The sequence below is a fragment of the Musa acuminata genome, chromosome BXJ2-4, assembly GCF_036884655.1.
Source record: "Musa acuminata AAA Group cultivar baxijiao chromosome BXJ2-4, Cavendish_Baxijiao_AAA, whole genome shotgun sequence".
Lineage (NCBI taxonomy): Eukaryota > Viridiplantae > Streptophyta > Magnoliopsida > Zingiberales > Musaceae > Musa > Musa acuminata.
Window position 1 is genome coordinate 12,102,425 of NC_088341.1, and position 16,511 is coordinate 12,118,935.

The following is a 16,511-nucleotide window of genomic DNA, read 5'->3' on the forward strand; positions in this document are numbered from 1 at the left end:
TCATATGGGTTGCGAGCAAGAATGTAGCTTCCTCGGGCTTCAGCCCTTCAGGCCCTGTTGGACGTGTCTTCCATTAGCTTCAGCCCTTCAGGCCCTGTTGTTCCTTGGGAAGAAATCCCCGTGTGTGCGTGTGCGCGAGAGAGAGAGAGAGAGGGAGAGAGGGGGGGTGTGAGTGGGTAATCACTCTACCAAATTCGCCATGAGCCGGAGCTCGAGTTCAGGGATAAGGATGTCGAGACTACGCAGCAATAGACATTAATTCCATTTTATAGATTGGAATTTTGAAATTGGATTTTAGCATTGAGCCTGGCCTTCTCAAACAATTCTTCGTTTTCGTAGATCGATGAAGTCACTTTCTTACACGTTAAACATTGGTGCCATTTTAATGGTTGAGGAAAGAGACCCAACGCTGCCATCTTACCCTAACTATCATCTCTCTTCTGTTCACTGGACTACCGATATCAGTGATGTGAACCTAAACCACCCACGAAAATCCTTCTTCATCTGCTTCTCACAGATCCACGTCGCCATAAAATATGTGGCTGCTGTGCCTGCGTCCGTCCATCGTTGTATATTCAGAGTCGTCCTTCTAAGATGGTGCATTCATGCGGAAACATCAGGATCACCGTTGCAAGTTGACCGCCCGGAAACGCCAATGCCGATCAGTTGCCGAGTCCACATTTCGTGCCGACGATATTAGAAGAGTCGATCTCAGTCGAATACTAGTCATAGCCACCAATTAATGTCACAGCAAGGAAGTGTGGATTGCTCGTGGCCATGAAATATATGCAATCTTTATCAGTGCACTACTGTCCATGAAATTGCCTTCGACAGGGACAAGATTCTGTAGATATGTTGGAAGATCAAAAGATGTGGATGAATGAATGCAAAGTCAAAATACAGCTTCATGATACAAACAATAGAGGAAACATAAGAAGAAGCCAAATAACGAGGAGTTTTGCCATTACCGTTACAACCAAGTGAGAACGATAAAAAGAAGCTGCCGCAGACTCGCATAAAAGCATTCTCATTTAAATGTCTTTTCCTATTCAATAGTAAGTAAGATTTGGATGCCTGCAAGTAGGTAATTTACTGCAGATGAGTTTAGGATCTACTCGCCCGTTCAATAGTGAATAAATAAAAGATGTAATAGCATATATATATATATGATAATATTTACATGTTTTCTTTTCGGTAGATGTTGCAAGTGACATAAAGGCACCCTCAAATGGATGTCTTCCTTCCCTCTGGGAAGAGACAAGCTTCATTCCAGGGTGAACGAAGTGCTACCACGAAAAATAACTAGAGAGGGCTTGTCGTTTCACTTGTTTGCTTCCATGAAGACAAGCAGCGGCAGAAGGGTTTCAGATGGGTGACTTGGGGTGGATGGAGATGCACGCGCGACAGTATCACACGAACACCGTGCGACTGCTGTGCGTGAAATTGCGCTACACCCGAATAGTTCTCACGGAACCAAATCACTAAACCACGCATGGCAAAGAGCTATGCGGAGAGCGCACGGCAACACCTCGCCTCTTTCCTCCCTAGTGCCAAGTAGTATACTACAGAGCACACCTTTTTGATCTGCCCTATTCCTCTTCGTCTCGAGCTGACATGGAAGAAGTAACGTCGGAAGTAAATCGCACGTCACACAACAGGCGAGTCCACCAACATTCTCCATGAGATGATGATGGCCTGAGGACACACAAGTATCTTTTTAGCCTTGGTGACAAGATATATCACAAGGACATGCTGTTCCTATGTCTTTGCCCGGCTAGAGATGGGAAAGAATCAGATGCTGAAGGTGACAGTTACAGGGTTATGTGTTCTCTAAAGAGAAGACACCTAAAGTGGCACGATCTGTTCATGGTGGATCACCGAAAATGCAGGTGATATGTTTTTGTTCTTCTCTAATCCCATCGAAGCAGATACTGTCGATCGAGAGTAACATTATTGCATTTATCCCTCTAAATTGAAGTTCGGTATATCATAGGAAAAACCTAAAATAAATTGCATGCGTTGCGATGTTGATTAGCTGATAAAAGATATTTAAGAATATTTTTTGTCGACAACCAAAAGTTGGTAAGCTTTCTAAATGGATATATGTTGAGCAACTTTTGATTTAGAGAATTTGCAGTGATAATAAGATAGCCAATTACATACGAGTCGTCTTTCAGAAGGCAGGGGCACCATCAAGAGGCCCAAACTTGCGACTTACCCTACACTTGGCATACCTTCTCTTCTTCCCACCTCTTCTAGTATTGGATATCCTGAGTTGTCCACTTTAAAACCTAATCCTTGTCTATGCTCTTTACCTTTGATATTGCCATCCACAGGGGGGGGGGGGGGAGTCTTTGACCATTGATCCAATGGCATGCTTGGATGCTGTCCATGTTCTTCCTGAGCCCCAAAGGGGTACTTTGGATGATATCCAAAGTGTCTCCTTGGTGGTTTTCAGACTACACATCCACTACAAGTGTACTGTACTTGCTGTTCTCTCAAGCATCCAATTTGCTCTTTGTCGTAACGTTAATTGAACAGATACCTAAGACCCCACTTATATCCCAAAGGTAGGTCAACTCCACTGTACTGCATCACCAACACCTCGTAGGCCACCAATCTAAATCTAACACACAGTCCAACAAGTTAAAACACTTTTTATCTGTTCTTCTTGGCTTATAGTTGACTAGTTATTGCTAGGTAGGATCGAAGGACCATTAGAGACACCATATGCTCTTCTTATTTAAATGAAAACTTTGACCCTACTGGATTGGGCAGATGGCATCTATTTATTAAAAGTTGTGTCTCTCAAGACATAGGCCCCATCGTATATGGACAATTTTAGCAGTCAAGATGCATAAGAATTAAAGGGTGGATAGGAAAATCGTGTGAAGGTGGCTCAATGGTTCTTATTACATGATTATAGATAACTATTTCGATCATACAAATATTTGAATTAGCTGGAAATTGAGCTTAGCTTCATTTGTCAAATGGTATTCAGGGGAATGAATAATAATCTTATCATTATTTGGCATAATTATGCAGCCATCTTAGCCTAACCTGAAACTTGGTCTCTTTGGCGTCATCCTGCAATCTTACTCTTAACTTTCACATTAATCACTCTTGAAACCTTTGCATTGCAGTAACTACGATGTCATAAGAACATCAGAATCAAGTATCAAATAATCACTCGAGATGCATTCATGAGGTGATTCAGTCGGTCCGAATGGAAGAGCGCCGTCTCTCATGTCTTGCATTCCAAACGCCAAGTAAATTTTGTGATAATCTATCGAATATCTTCACTATGTTGGTGTGAAAAATAACTCCACGTCGTCATGGTTTTCTCTCAAAACCATGCTTTGGAGCAGATGCAATTGATTCTCTACCATAGAAAATGGCAGCTATGATACATGCGAACAAAGATTGTGCAACTTGCCATGTTGTATTAATGCTAAATGAACTTGGAAAATAAATGGTTAGGCAGGACAAAGAGAGCGATACATTAGAGAGTAGACTCACTTGAAACTTGCAGTGAATGCCTGCCACTGCTCTTGCCATGTTAATGTCCCCCCAAATATTTAGAGTCACGAAACTAGTCATCAAGCTATGAAACTAGATGACATAGAGATCTCAACTAGTCAATCGAAACCAGCCACAGAGAAATCTCATCAGGCTAGTCATGTCGCCGACATATTCGGATGACATGGAGATCTCAACAAACGCCATGAAACCAGTCATCAAGCTGCTTTCAATACCCTAAAAGAATTTGGTTTCCATCGCCCTCAATCGACTGGCTCGTCCCTCGCACATAACTACTTGTGCAGGAAGATCTGATCAAATGTTGTTTAGATTTTCCTTTTCTTTTTTTTTTTTGAGGAAAATAGATAGATTAGAAGTGAGCGAGTGCCACGTAAATTTTCTCTTTCGACCCACTTCAACTATAAGATGTGATCGAAGTAGGTCAATTAGCTTGGAGACGTTGTTCGAGTAGGGAAAGCACCATGCATTAAGAATAAGAGCGGGTACAACTTGGTCGTATTAGACCAGATGATATTTCACCAGTCACGATGCAATTCTAGCTATTATTAACTCGGTCGTGTTTATTTTCTAGGTACTTGTGGCCTTACACGCATGAATGACTTGGTAATACGTAGGAATGCATGGGGGTCGAACCTTACTGGCTTGCAGTCGGAGGCAGTCTACGTTGGGTGGCTGCCATATGATTAAGGAAGTGTACATCTACATAAAAATACACGACCTATATAGAAACATGATACAAAATTGTTTCATATGGTAGACTAGTCATTCGATGTTGACGTCAAGAAGAAGACGTGCTTTCGCATTGATTTGATGTGATTCATGTAGGTATTGAGCTTATTGTCAACACAACTTAATACGCCAAGCTTCCATGGTACAACAACATCTCTTTATTTCTGTATTCTATGGAGTCACATTCTAATACTTTGAAAGAGGAACGGTAGCTGTACGTATTTAGCATCCAGCTGCTAAATCAACCTAAAACAATAGAGGGGTGTCTTAGGCAATACGAAGGACGATATCTGCGATGCAGAAGAATTGGAGAAGCATGTGAAACTATATGTTCATATTCGTATATACATGTATATATTATATATAGTGTACAGAAGAATGAATTATATGGTTCATTGCAAGATTTTGTATAGAGTTATACGAATCTTTAAACTCAATATTTCTTCACACCTCGATCATCATCACGGCTTGCTAGGGTTTCTCTCGCCCATACCCAACAGTCGCCGGTATTCTTTTCCCTTCTCTCTTCTCGTCGCCTTCCCAACATGAATCACGTCGTCCCAGCACAAGCACAAGTCATGCATGACTTTGTCGACGAACAAGGGATGTGAGACCAATCACAATCGTCACCTCCTTTTGTCGTTATCGCAAGCACATGAAGTATGCTTTGAGTCATAGACTTCTGTAGGAGGCAGGTACGATGCCTGCCTACGCAACTTGGGTCTCTGATGCTCTCTTCTCTTGCGTGCATATTTACCATCTAGTTGATTGTGAGTGAAAGCACAACCATACTGTTTCTCTTGATACGCTTCTGCAGGATGCAGTCATCTTGATGTGATTGTCGCATCAGCTGAGTGCGAGCGAGAAAGCGATGAGGTTTGACTTTGGCTGATCGGAGGAGGTCGAAATCCATGGGTGGGTTGGGGTGGATAATCTAGAAGAACATCCAATTACATATATTTGTTTGAGTCGTATGAGATAGAGAAGTATTAGAATAATCATTTGACCAAGTCAAAGATGCTGAATTAGTACGACATCTGTTAGGTGTTTATCAAAATAGGTGTGAAAGATATTTCTTCTCCTAAAATTACTATCTCTCCTTTTTTTTTTTGTGTATATTTGTTTCATTTATTTATTTGGTTGCCACGGTGTTGATTATTATGTTTGGACGTATCCCTCACCTGTTCAAACCATTGTTTTCTTCTTTTTTATTTTTGAAACTTTAATTATTAATTAAAAAGTTAAAAAATTATAATTTTATATCTAAGTTTTTATGATAATGGCACCTTTAAAAGTATGGATGTATTCCAATATATGAGTCTTGATGACATAAAAAATTGATATAAAATTATCGATCGTTGTTGGCGTAGGATGTTTCGATCGTTTCTTCGGTTGAAATATTGGACAGGTATTTATCTTCATAGACGACCTCTTATTTTTATTTTTCTATCTCAACTGTTCATCTCAAATAGCTCCAAACAATCGATCAAAATGGTTTTGATCAATTTTTTCTTCTTTTTTTATAATAAAAACTCATTGATTGGAACCAAAAATTGGAATTGAACCATCAAAAACCGATTTTGATTTAGTTTGAAATTGACAAGCCATCAAGTTGATTCAGCTCCAATTCGATTTTAGAATCGATGAAGTTTGGTTTCGATTCCAATTCGAGCAAAACCAACTTGACCTATTTGGATGAGATGAGATGAAATTGACCTATCCTTATAGGTTTCGTATATAATTTTGTAAGTGGTCGTTGATGGTATATGATTTGATATATATATAAGAGTTTCAAAAGTAATAAGTCTTTTTATTTTTTTTTAGAAAATAAACCTAATTTAAAAAATAACATAAAATAAGATTATTTAATATAATTCTTTAAAGCTATTTTGTCCATACTTAAATCACACAGACAATAAGTAATGCCTTAATTTGTGCTGCAACTTTATGAAGTGATTTTATTTTTGTTATTTCAACACACCACTAATTTTGCGTTCTAAATATGAACATAGTAATATTAAATCTTTTTGGAATCGTAGTAATATTAAATCTTTGAGAAAAGTGCAAATATGAACATTTGCATCACGATCACGAATCGGTGCTTAGATACTTGTAACACAATGCAGACAATAATAATAATAACAACAACAACAACGACAATTGTGATCTTTTGGTGAGAAAATTAGAGACGTCAAAATCATCAACACCTCTCCTAATTGGATGCATCCGATACAACTTGTTTTTGCTTGGGACACACATCTTTGGGTTTTCAAGTAGTTGTTCCACAAGGCAGTGCTAAGAAGGTAATATTTCCGTCGTCAAGTATTACGGCCCTATGAGTCGCTGTTGTTCTTGAATTGGGGTTAGTATCCCATGTCGTCGTCGTGCTTGCGTTGGATTCACCGTGCCAAAGATTAATTACAGTCAACGATGTGGTTTATTTTCTTATGAGACGGGTGTGAACAAGAAAAGTAAGTGGCCAATAATTTGAATGTGCAGTAAGGTTCGTCCCCCCCATCATTTTATCTTGATGTTTGGATTTCTCCATCGACAAGTCCGAGTACGGTTCGTACTAATAACATCACGGTGGAGTCAACCAAATCACGGTAGGAGATTTTGTGTGTGTGTGTGTGTCAAAGTTAGAAGATGTAACGTGAGACAAACAATCAAAGAGATGAGCTAAGGATCGGTATATATAAATCAAGTTAGTTGTGTCGTAATCGAAACGACTTGAGAATTTTTCTGGATCGCAATATAAGTTTTTGTGACGAAACTTTGGGATAGTATGAGGTGCTGAGTATCGAATTTGCAAGTACATCACACGATTGAGATGAGATCTATGGACTAAGCTGCCACAACTAAAAAAAAAGAAGAAGAAGAAGAAGAAGAAGAAGAAGAAGAAGAAGAAGAAGAAGAAGAAGAAGAGAAGACGAAAGAAAACAATCCGAAGTATTATTTATTGATAAAGATTTTGAATAGCAAAATCTGAAGGGTCAAATTTCGTCAAGTCAAAAAAACATATTGGAGGATATTGTCATGGGTGTTAATTTTGCTAAAAGCATAGTTTTGTATGTGTGCGCGGTGTGATGGAAGCAGAGAGGCGGATCCATTCACCACCGGAGGTTCCCAAACATCACAACGGATGGTGACATCGTGTGTATCCGATCCCACCTCGGCCTTGGATCCTTCTCCATATCCCACCTTGCCTTCATACCATCTCTACATTGTATTCTCCCTCATACCCAATTTGTCTTCTTTTGGTTGTAAATAATCATGTATTCATGATCCACATGAATACATGTTATAATAAACTCAGATGATTGGACATGCCCAGCCCCTCCCTCCAAAATCGGATCAATCCAATCAATCATTTCATTCTCACTACTTCCTCCTCCTCCTCCTATCAGTATATAATTTATTTTTTTATATATTCTTCTTTTATTCATAATATATTTTTGTATATGAATTTGATTTGACATTTTAATCCAATTATAACACTATTTGTAATTATTTTTTTTGGGTGGGGGGGATGGGGGTTGGCGTCTCGGCCACCTGTCACCATTGTTGAGACACCGGGGATGGACAGTTAGTGTGACATGGAGATGCAGCTACCATGCACGACAAGGTAAGAAAGGGCCCTTTTTAATCGTATTTTATATCTGTTTATTCTAAGCCGTTGCGCACAAGGCTTTGTTTCCTCGCTCGCGCTATAAATTGATCCGCACTCCGCGGCAGCCACATAGCATCGGCAGGGCGAAGTGGCAGCAGGATAAGAAGAAAGCCGTTCCCTTTCGTGCCTCCCGATCACGGTTCTCTCGCGGGGAGAGAGAGAAACAAAGGTGAGAGCTTGATGCGTATGTATAGCAATCGTTTTCGCTTGGTTTCGCCCCCCTTTGCTCCTTCCTCGGAAAATAGATCACCTCCTGCGTTGAGGAGGCGCGCGTGATCGTGTTGTGTAGTCGTGATTGATCCGAAGACGGAGGCCTCTGATAGGGCGGGGAACCAGGAGGGAGCGGTTCTTAGCGGCTGGATTCCTTTTTTTTTACTTCGAGTGGTTTTGGGTGGAGCCGCTGGTGGCAGGTGCCCAAAGGCGAGACCTTTGTTGGATTTGATGCCTCTTCCTTGAGGATTCCTTGGCCTATCGCCTCTTGGTCGCGAGTTGGATATGCTTGGCTCTCCCCTGACTCACATGGCTTCGTTCGAAGGAAGTGGTTCCTTGAATTCGTTTCGGTGTTCTTGCGCATGTTTTTGAATTGCTTTTCCCTGATCTGCTGGTTTCGTATGCTAGTTTATATTAGATTTGCTTCACGTCCTGTCTTTCCTTTTTACCATTTTCACCGGTTAATCTAATTGGTCTGGAAAGTAGTATATTCTTGCTGTTCCTCTCGGAATTTGTCGCTTGCAGGAATCTTCAGCTGCCTTTCTGCCGTCTGAATCTTTTTTCTTCTGCAAGCTTTGACTCCCATGTCTAATCGAATATGGTTCTTGATTCCATACTAATCGCGCGATGTTTCCGATGCGCTTCTGCCATTTGGTTACTGAACTCTGCTCGGATGGCCGTTACTTTCTGCTATGCTGACATGAACTTTTTCTCATTTGCAGCAGTACCGATATCGCCTGTGAAGATGAGAGTTGTCAGCCTCGAGGGCGTGATAGACGAATTCGAAGCGCTGACCAAGGACGCTAGCCGGACACAGAGGGAGACACTCCAAAAGATTCTCGAGCAAAATGGTGAAGCAGAGTACTTGCACAAGTTTGGCCTCGGAGGAAGAACCGACCCTGAAAGCTTCAAGGCCTGCATCCCTTTGGTCACTCATTGCGATTTGGAGCCTTACATTCAGAGGATTGCGGATGGTGATACTTCTCCCGTTCTCACGGGGAAGCCTATATCTTCGATTTCACTCAGGTGATGATGCCTTTGGACTCGTGCCTCTTTGTGGTGTTGCCTCCGCCCACAGCGTCCGTCCTTGCTAATTCTAGAGAAGCTTTGTTTGCATTGCCACAGTTCTGGTACCACACAGGGGAGGCCCAAGTTTATACCCTTCAACGATGAGCTAGTTCGGACCACCATGCAGATCTATCGGACTTCGTTTGCATTCAGAAACCGGTATGGGTTTCGAACACAATTAAGGACCAATTTTCTCATCGTATTGTTTCGACGAACTTGCCATCTTCATCACTGCTACTACAAATTTGATGTCTGCAGAGAATATCCCATCGGGAATGGAAAAGCTCTGCAGTTCATCTACGGCAGCAAGCAGGCAAAAACTAAAGGGGGCCTTATTGCGACGACTGCTACGACCAATGTGTACAGGAGCGAACAGTTCAAGCGCACGATGAAGGATATCCGTTCTCAGTGCACCAGTCCTGACGAAGTTATATTTGGTTCGGACTTCCAGCAGTCCTTGTATTGCCACCTCCTGTGTGGGCTGATGTACTCGGATGAGGTGCAGATCATCTCTTCCACCTTTGCTCACAGCATAGTCCATGCTTTTCGAACTTTCGAGCAGGTGTGGGAGGAGCTGTGCACCGATATCAGAGAAGGGGTCCTCTCGAGCAGAATCACCCTGCCATCCGTACGTGAGGCCGTGTCCAAGCTTTTGAGCCCCAATCCGAGCCTGGCGGACTCTATATGCAGCAAGTGCGTGAGATTAAGCAACTGGTATGGTGTGATCCCGGAGCTTTGGCCCAACGCCAAGTATGTTTATGGCATTATGACCGGATCCATGGAGCCATACTCGAAGAAGTTAAGGCATTATGCAGGACGCCTACCCCTCATGAGTGCCGACTATGGGTCTTCGGAAGGATGGATCGGTGCTAATGTCAACCCGAGTGTTCCTCCTGAATTGGCTTCCTTTGCTGTGCTCCCCAACATTGGCTATTTTGAGTTCATCCCTCTGGAGAAACCCAAGGGGCAGCAGCTGGCGAAAACTGCCTCCACCATTCACTATACAGAATCTGAGCCGGTCGGCCTGACCCAAGTTGAAGTCGGCAAAGAGTACGAAATCGTCATCACCAATTTTGCAGGTATTACTGTGCTCCGCTCTCTTCGTTTACCTTTTTCTCCTTTTCGTTTCTAGTAGTGGCTGCAAATCTTCTTGTGATGAAGTGCTCGTTAACAAAATTGGTAAGGACATTAGAATCGATTTTGCAATCAGCAGTTTGACATGCCTACCTAGTATGCCAGAGTGGTGCAGAGGAAAGATGAAGAACTTAAAAGGGCAGTTTGAAATGGCCTCATGAACTTTACTGATATCTGTTCATGCTAGCTATTTCAGAAATAAGCAGTCTTGATTTTGCTCCGATGGCTAATTTGGATGTCCGTGTGTCCTTTTGGGCTTTGGTAAGAAGACTTAGAACAGTAGCCATGGGCGTCTTTCGAGTAAAGGGTTGGCATTGATTGAAACAAAACTAGTTTGGTCTTACTGTGGAAGAAAAGACGTTGATCGTGTAGGTATCATCATCAAGCTTAGATTGTGACAAATGCGTGGTTTGGACTTAATTGGCTGTGTTGGCATTGGGTTGTGTCCCACCCACCAAGCACACTGTTTACTTTGGATTCTACCCTAAAACCATTGGCCGCCGGAGCAATCTCTTCTTTATTTTTCACCAAATCTTCCAAATTATATGTTGTTAGGGATGGATGCACATGTCCTTCTTCTTATAACAGATGCTATCAGTTAGTTGTGTCGATTCGGTGTCCTGTCATCTTCGTATCTGGTTAAATGCCACCACTTACAGCATTGGATTTCTTTTTCATCCCACGTTAGCAGTAATCTGTGCATCGCCATGGCAGGTCTGTATCGGTACAGGTTGGGAGACGTGGTAAGGGTAGCCGGCTTCCACAACTCCACCCCGGAGCTTCAGTTCATATGCAGGCGAAGCCTGATGTTGAGCATCAACATCGATAAGAACACCGAGAAAGACCTGCAGATGGTTGTCCAGGAAGCAGCCAAGCTCCTGGCCGCGGAAAAGCTCGAGGTTGTGGATTTCACCAGCCATGTCGACACCTCAACGGAGCCCGGACACTATGTGATCTTTTGGGAGCTAAGCTCTGACACAGCCGAGGAAGTTCTCCGTAGCTGCTGCGATATCTTAGACCTGTCCTTCATCGACGCCGGCTACGTCGGATCTAGAAAGACAGGTGCCATTGGAGCTCTGGAGCTTCGGGTGGTACGCAGGGGGACGTTCGAGAAGATATTGGAGCACTACATTGGACTTGGAGCGGCGCTGAGTCAGTTCAAGACGCCACGCTTTGTTGGCCTGTCAAACAGCAAGGTGCTGCAGATCTTGTGTAGGAACGTCACAGGATGTTACTTTAGCACCGCCTATGCCATCTGAAACACCTCTTCTGTGTCTCCATCCTGTTCTGTGATGTGTTTCTTCTCTCTAGTCCTGTAAATATTCATGCTTCTACTGCAAGAACAGTGGTGCAAATCAATTGCGGTTGAAATTTGAATGTACGATGCGACAAAGTCGATTTCTGGCGCAAGCCTGGTGAATCTACTGCACAATATATACTCTGATGACATTAAATTCTTGATAGGAGACTCGATGTCGTTCTACGAGTGGCCAATGCATGCGTCAAATGATTTGGAAGATGCATGTTTCGTGGAGACCAGGCTCGTGGATTGATGCATTCATACACGGACAGCAGCAATCTCCTCCGTGCTTTTCGACGTTGCCCGACTTCGCTAGGGGACAGCACCCCCCCCCGGACACGAAGCGGAGAGCGAGCCAGCTGCCCTCCAGAATGATGTCGAGTACATTCCACTCATGCCTCTCCTTGTCGTCGTGGGGACTTCGATGGCGACAACCGAGTTGGTCCATGCCACCATTTCCACTCCACTAACCAACAGCACTGTGATCACGGCAAGGGGGCCCTGAGATTGACATCGATCTTGTTTTCTTCTGACCAGTTCTTCCTGTTTTAGCCGTGGACAAAACATGCCATGGAAAATTTGTGTGGTGAGCGAGAACAAACAAAAAATGTAGTCGAGATTCAAGCTCACCATAAGTGTGGTACTTACACCAGCCTGGAGTAGACGAGTGTAGCTGCTACACACTCTGTTCTCTCGTTTGTCCGGTGCTGGTTTCTGCACTCACGGGCTGCGTTTCGCAAGCCGGTATACCCGTGTCGGTGGCGGTACGTGTAACCTCTCGCTGCGTGTGGGCATCCGCCGCCCACGACATCGTTGACCATCTCTGCAAGGCAAGAAACACGACGAGCTAAAGCCCGATCCTTGAAATATGGAACAAAGTGACCTACTGACTCGTCCAGTTGGGTCCGGCGAGCTCTCTGCACGCGATGCGTCCTCTTCGCGCATCTCGATTCCCAAATACACGGCCCAATGGGCCCAAAGTTAGGGTTTGATGGGGGTAAGCGGGCCTACTAGTCTAATGCGCCCAATTGCCAATAGGCGATCAATCGATGGAGAAGAAGATATAAGATGGGGTCCGAGATATCATTAGTCGTGGACTGGTGGAAGTTGCGTTAGGAGATTATGGTATCCAAAATTGAGGATGAGTGAGTAGTTAATGGATCTAACGTTTAAGACGAAGAACCGGAGAAGCATGTGAATCGTGACGTATTGTCTTGCAGCGATAGATCCTAGCTATGCATACGCTGATCGAAGCGCATGAAGGGATCCATAAGGGTTCTCGAACAAGAAGATCAATGATAGTATAGGCATGATAAGTTTAGACTTTGCTTTTCGATCTTCCTTAGCTTTAGAATTAATATAATATACTGCATCATCGATCGATCTTATTGATTAGGAGCAGACGAGGGAACTTACAACTGCATGTCGAAGCTACCTAAATCGACAACCGGGAAACTCGGATCCCCTCTGCTCTCTTCCTACTCCTGACATCGATATGCATTTAAGAGCGAGCAGAAATCTAGTCCTTACATGGTGTAAAATAAGTTGGAGCATGAAACTGAGAATTCTCCGAATTGTGTGTCGAACTCCAGCAACCTGATATCTGCATCCACCGCCGAGTTGGGTGGCGTCAACGAATCAGAAACGTAGGAATCCGAAGCGAGAGGTTCAAGTCCGGCCTCGGAGTGACACAACTGGTTAGGTGATCCAGAGATGTCAATCAGCTCGGAGGCGGACGGGGATCTACCAAAGCAGCAGTTGTCCGGTTTGGACGGCCGCGACGAATAACCATTGATGCTCTCAGGCATCATGGCTTTCGCCGTCACGGATCCCAACCGGAAGGAAACGGAGCTCTCATGAGCATCCAAGTCCATGCCGGTTTGGAAGTCCACAAGCAGGTCTTTGTTCGGCAGCTGCACGCGCTGATCATTCTGTAGCCGACGATCGGGCTGGTTTTGTCGTCGCTCTTGTGCCGATATGCTCGCTGTCGTTGGCACCGGGAGGCCTCGACAGCACGTGTGGGTTCCCTGATAGATGACGTCGAAGGCTTGTGGATCCTCATCCGATCGTTGCACTTGCTTTGTCGCGAAGCAAGACTTGGTGTTACGATCCCTACACCTGTAGTAACTTCTGCAACGGAAGCGTATCTATTAGCACTACGTGGGAGGCGATGAACCATAGGAGCGAGAATTACACGCAGGATTTGACCTTTGAAGGTGAAAAGCAAAGATTGATTAGCACTGACCTTGAATGTTTGGATCCCAGGATATTTTTGTTCCCGTATTTTCTCCAGCTATAGCCATCATCAAGTGCAGCTGCAACTCCTCCTGAACCAACCTTCACCTGGATCTTCTTCTTGGGCAGCGTCTTCCTACAAACCAAAAGCATGGTCACGTAAGCTTTGAAGGTGATAGATGTGTAGCATTAATCCAAACATTCTAATATATGTGTACCTATTCTTGGACAAGTTGTTGCAGTTACGATGGAACACCGAATCGAAATTGCCAGCCGACGCGTCCTTGTTGGCGGACCGCAGAGGGTCTTCGGGGACGGTGTTGGGAAAGGCAAGCTGCTGCTTAGCTTCCGAGGTGCTCGACCCAGCGATGTGGATTAACTTATCTATGGATGACACTATGTTGGATGCGAGAGACTTAAAGGATTCAATAGGAGAATGCTGATCGCGATGAGCCACCAGTTGCAACGCTAGATGTTGCGCTCGAGCAAGCTCAGCAAGTAGCAGGCTTCGGTGCTTGCATCCCGTGCTATTCTCCATGCTAGCTAGCTTTCGATGCCAAGTCGAGAAGAATGATGAGAGGGAAATAATACAAGAGGATGAAGATGACGAGTTTAACCAAAGTAAAAAAAAAAAAAAAGTAGTGCAGCCTAGAAGAAACTAAAGTTCAAATAGCCCAATGGTTCCTACGAGAGATATGAAGAGAATAGCTAGGTCGAGAAGAATGGGTGGAAGTTGCTTCGAGAGTGAATGAGGGTGGATGAAGACCAACCACGATCTTAAAAAGGCATAGAATGGTAGACAGAGAAGCAAGTGTGTAGGACAAAAAGCGACTGTCGCTATTTTTATAACCAATCTTGTCTGTCTCACCAAAAGCATTGGTCTCGAGTCTTATCTCCCAAGGTTTGGCCAGTGGGATACGAGGCAGATAGATAGATGCACTTGGAGTGCATGAACCACAGCCACAAGTGGGTGACAACATCAACCTGTTCGTTCGATTACGATTTACACACCATGGCATCATGTCGTTGGCTCTCCCTGTCAATGTGTGTGTCTTCAACATCAAGTGAGCTGGTCAATTTGACAAGCCTTTTTTAAGGTTCCTCAATAATATTTTTATAGACACGAGAATAAGTGGGATTGCGTGGGGATGCTCGCAGTTGGGACATGCTTCGACCTATCGAAAATTTGTAGAGAGGCAGTGAAGAGAGAGAGAGAGAGAGAGAGAGAGAGAGAGAGAGAGGTGAGATAAGCAGGTGGGCCCTTCGCTAGGCAACCACAAAAAAAAAAAAAAATTGTTCTTTTGGAATCATCATCGTTGGCACCAACTAAAGACACCAGTCAGTGACTTGGTCTTCGAATTTGTAATAGAATAAATGTTTTGCTGATTCTCCACATCCTACGTTTCAGCATCACCCAAATCTCAAAAATCTTTGCTTGGTTTTTATAAAGTTGTATGAATTTTATTATCTGATTTGGTTACTTTCTGTGTGCCAAAGTCTGATCACTTCATTTGATACTTGTTGGACTGCTGAGTTGGTTTCATACCTGTGGCCATTTGCATCTCCAACGTATATAAATCCGACTTTCTATATATATATATATATATATATATATATATATATATATATATATATATATATATATATATATATATATATATATAGCTTTAGAACAGGTGAGATGAAATAGAAAGTGAGTTAGAATGGTTGTGATGAATAAAAGAAAATGTAGTAAAGTCTATTGTCATTTATTTTCTACAAATTATGGAATCAGCCTTTCCTTCTATAAACCGGGAATTGTTCCGAGAAGGTTGCCGACACGCTGGCCGTGTACAACGTTTCGAGTTGAGGTTCCTTATCCTCTGGAGTGACTAAAGAAAGCGTTTAGATTCCATGCCATTACAAAGATCGATCATGACGATGATGCAAGGAGATGAATTAAATATTGGGTACGTAATGTGGAGGAACGAGTGGTGTGATGACCAAATACATTGCCTTGACTATTCCTTGCTAACTCCCTTTGGAAGCTTGATGAGGGAATCTTTGTTTTAATATTAGGAATCTTTTTGTCTAAAACTATCTCGATCTTTACATTTTTTTAGGAATCGATTTGTTTTTGTAGGAATCGATAAGATGGATTTTGTTTTGTTTATATATATATATATATATATATATATATATATATATATATATATATATATATATATATATATATATATATATATATATATATATATATATATTCTTTGAATGAATGGCTAATATCTTCAAACAAAATTTAGCAGACGAGGTATAAAATTTGTTTGTCGGACGAGATTTCAAACGCTCGTATTTTAATATATTGATTTTAATAAAATAGAACAATCTATAGGATGTTTACCAATTTTATTTGTTCTAAACATGACCAACTTGAAGAATGGTTCCCAAGTAGATTTCTGGATACCAAACGGACTTCTTCATGTACTAATCTCAATAGTGTTGATTTTCACTAACATCATCATCTCCATTTGTGATCCTTACATATTCGTGGGGTGACCTCTTTATCTTATTCGAGATAAGGAGATCCACCTCTTTGTCGAGATTATCTGATAAAAAAGACTATGCAAAACAAATAATCTAAAACTA

At 42.7% G+C, this 16,511-nt stretch overlaps 2 protein-coding genes across 4 annotated transcripts; one reads left to right on the top strand and one right to left on the bottom strand.

Annotated features, from left to right (window-relative positions):
• The first annotated feature begins 7,950 nt into the window (after positions 1-7,950).
• LOC135610057 (jasmonoyl--L-amino acid synthetase GH3.5-like) lies at positions 7,951-11,761 on the top strand. 3 transcript variants are annotated; one of them, XM_065104020.1, is made up of 5 exons: positions 7,951-8,108; positions 8,872-9,175; positions 9,275-9,376; positions 9,476-10,296; positions 11,066-11,761. In XM_065104020.1, the coding sequence occupies exons 2-5, from the start codon at positions 8,895-8,897 to the stop codon at positions 11,608-11,610; spliced, it is 1,749 nt and encodes a 582-aa protein (XP_064960092.1). In that variant the 5' UTR covers positions 7,951-8,108; positions 8,872-8,894; the 3' UTR covers positions 11,611-11,761. The 3 variants fall into 3 exon arrangements, with proteins under 3 accessions (XP_064960092.1, XP_064960095.1, XP_064960091.1); XM_065104023.1 differs by having other exon boundaries at positions 7,963-8,108; positions 8,875-9,175; XM_065104019.1 differs by lacking the exon at positions 7,951-8,108 and adding an exon at positions 8,169-8,477 and having other exon boundaries at positions 8,875-9,175.
• A 1,305-nt stretch (positions 11,762-13,066) lies between these two features.
• Positions 13,067-14,493, bottom strand: LOC135609035 (probable WRKY transcription factor 41). The gene is made up of 3 exons (XM_065102122.1): positions 14,105-14,493; positions 13,897-14,022; positions 13,067-13,781 (listed from the first exon to the last, which is right to left on the bottom strand). The coding sequence occupies exons 1-3, from the start codon at positions 14,422-14,424 to the stop codon at positions 13,178-13,180; spliced, it is 1,050 nt and encodes a 349-aa protein (XP_064958194.1). The 5' UTR covers positions 14,425-14,493; the 3' UTR covers positions 13,067-13,177.
• Positions 14,494-16,511: the final 2,018 nt, after the last annotated feature.

Excerpts from the sequence above, each read along its gene's own strand:
- LOC135610057 (XM_065104019.1), top strand. The coding sequence starts at position 8,435 with ATGCTTGGCTCTCCCCTGACTCACATGGCTTCGTTCGAAGGAA. Across the intron at positions 9,176-9,274 it reads ATATCTTCGATTTCACTCAG|TTCTGGTACCACACAGGGGA; the intron begins GTGATGATGCCT and ends GCATTGCCACAG. Across the intron at positions 9,377-9,475 it reads TCGTTTGCATTCAGAAACCG|AGAATATCCCATCGGGAATG; the intron begins GTATGGGTTTCG and ends TGATGTCTGCAG.
- LOC135609035 (XM_065102122.1), bottom strand. The coding sequence starts at position 14,424 with ATGGAGAATAGCACGGGATGCAAGCACCGAAGCCTGCTACTTGCTGAG. Across the intron at positions 14,023-14,104 it reads AACAACTTGTCCAAGAATAG|GAAGACGCTGCCCAAGAAGA; the intron begins GTACACATATAT and ends TTTGGTTTGTAG. Across the intron at positions 13,782-13,896 it reads CTGGGATCCAAACATTCAAG|AAGTTACTACAGGTGTAGGG; the intron begins GTCAGTGCTAAT and ends CTTCCGTTGCAG.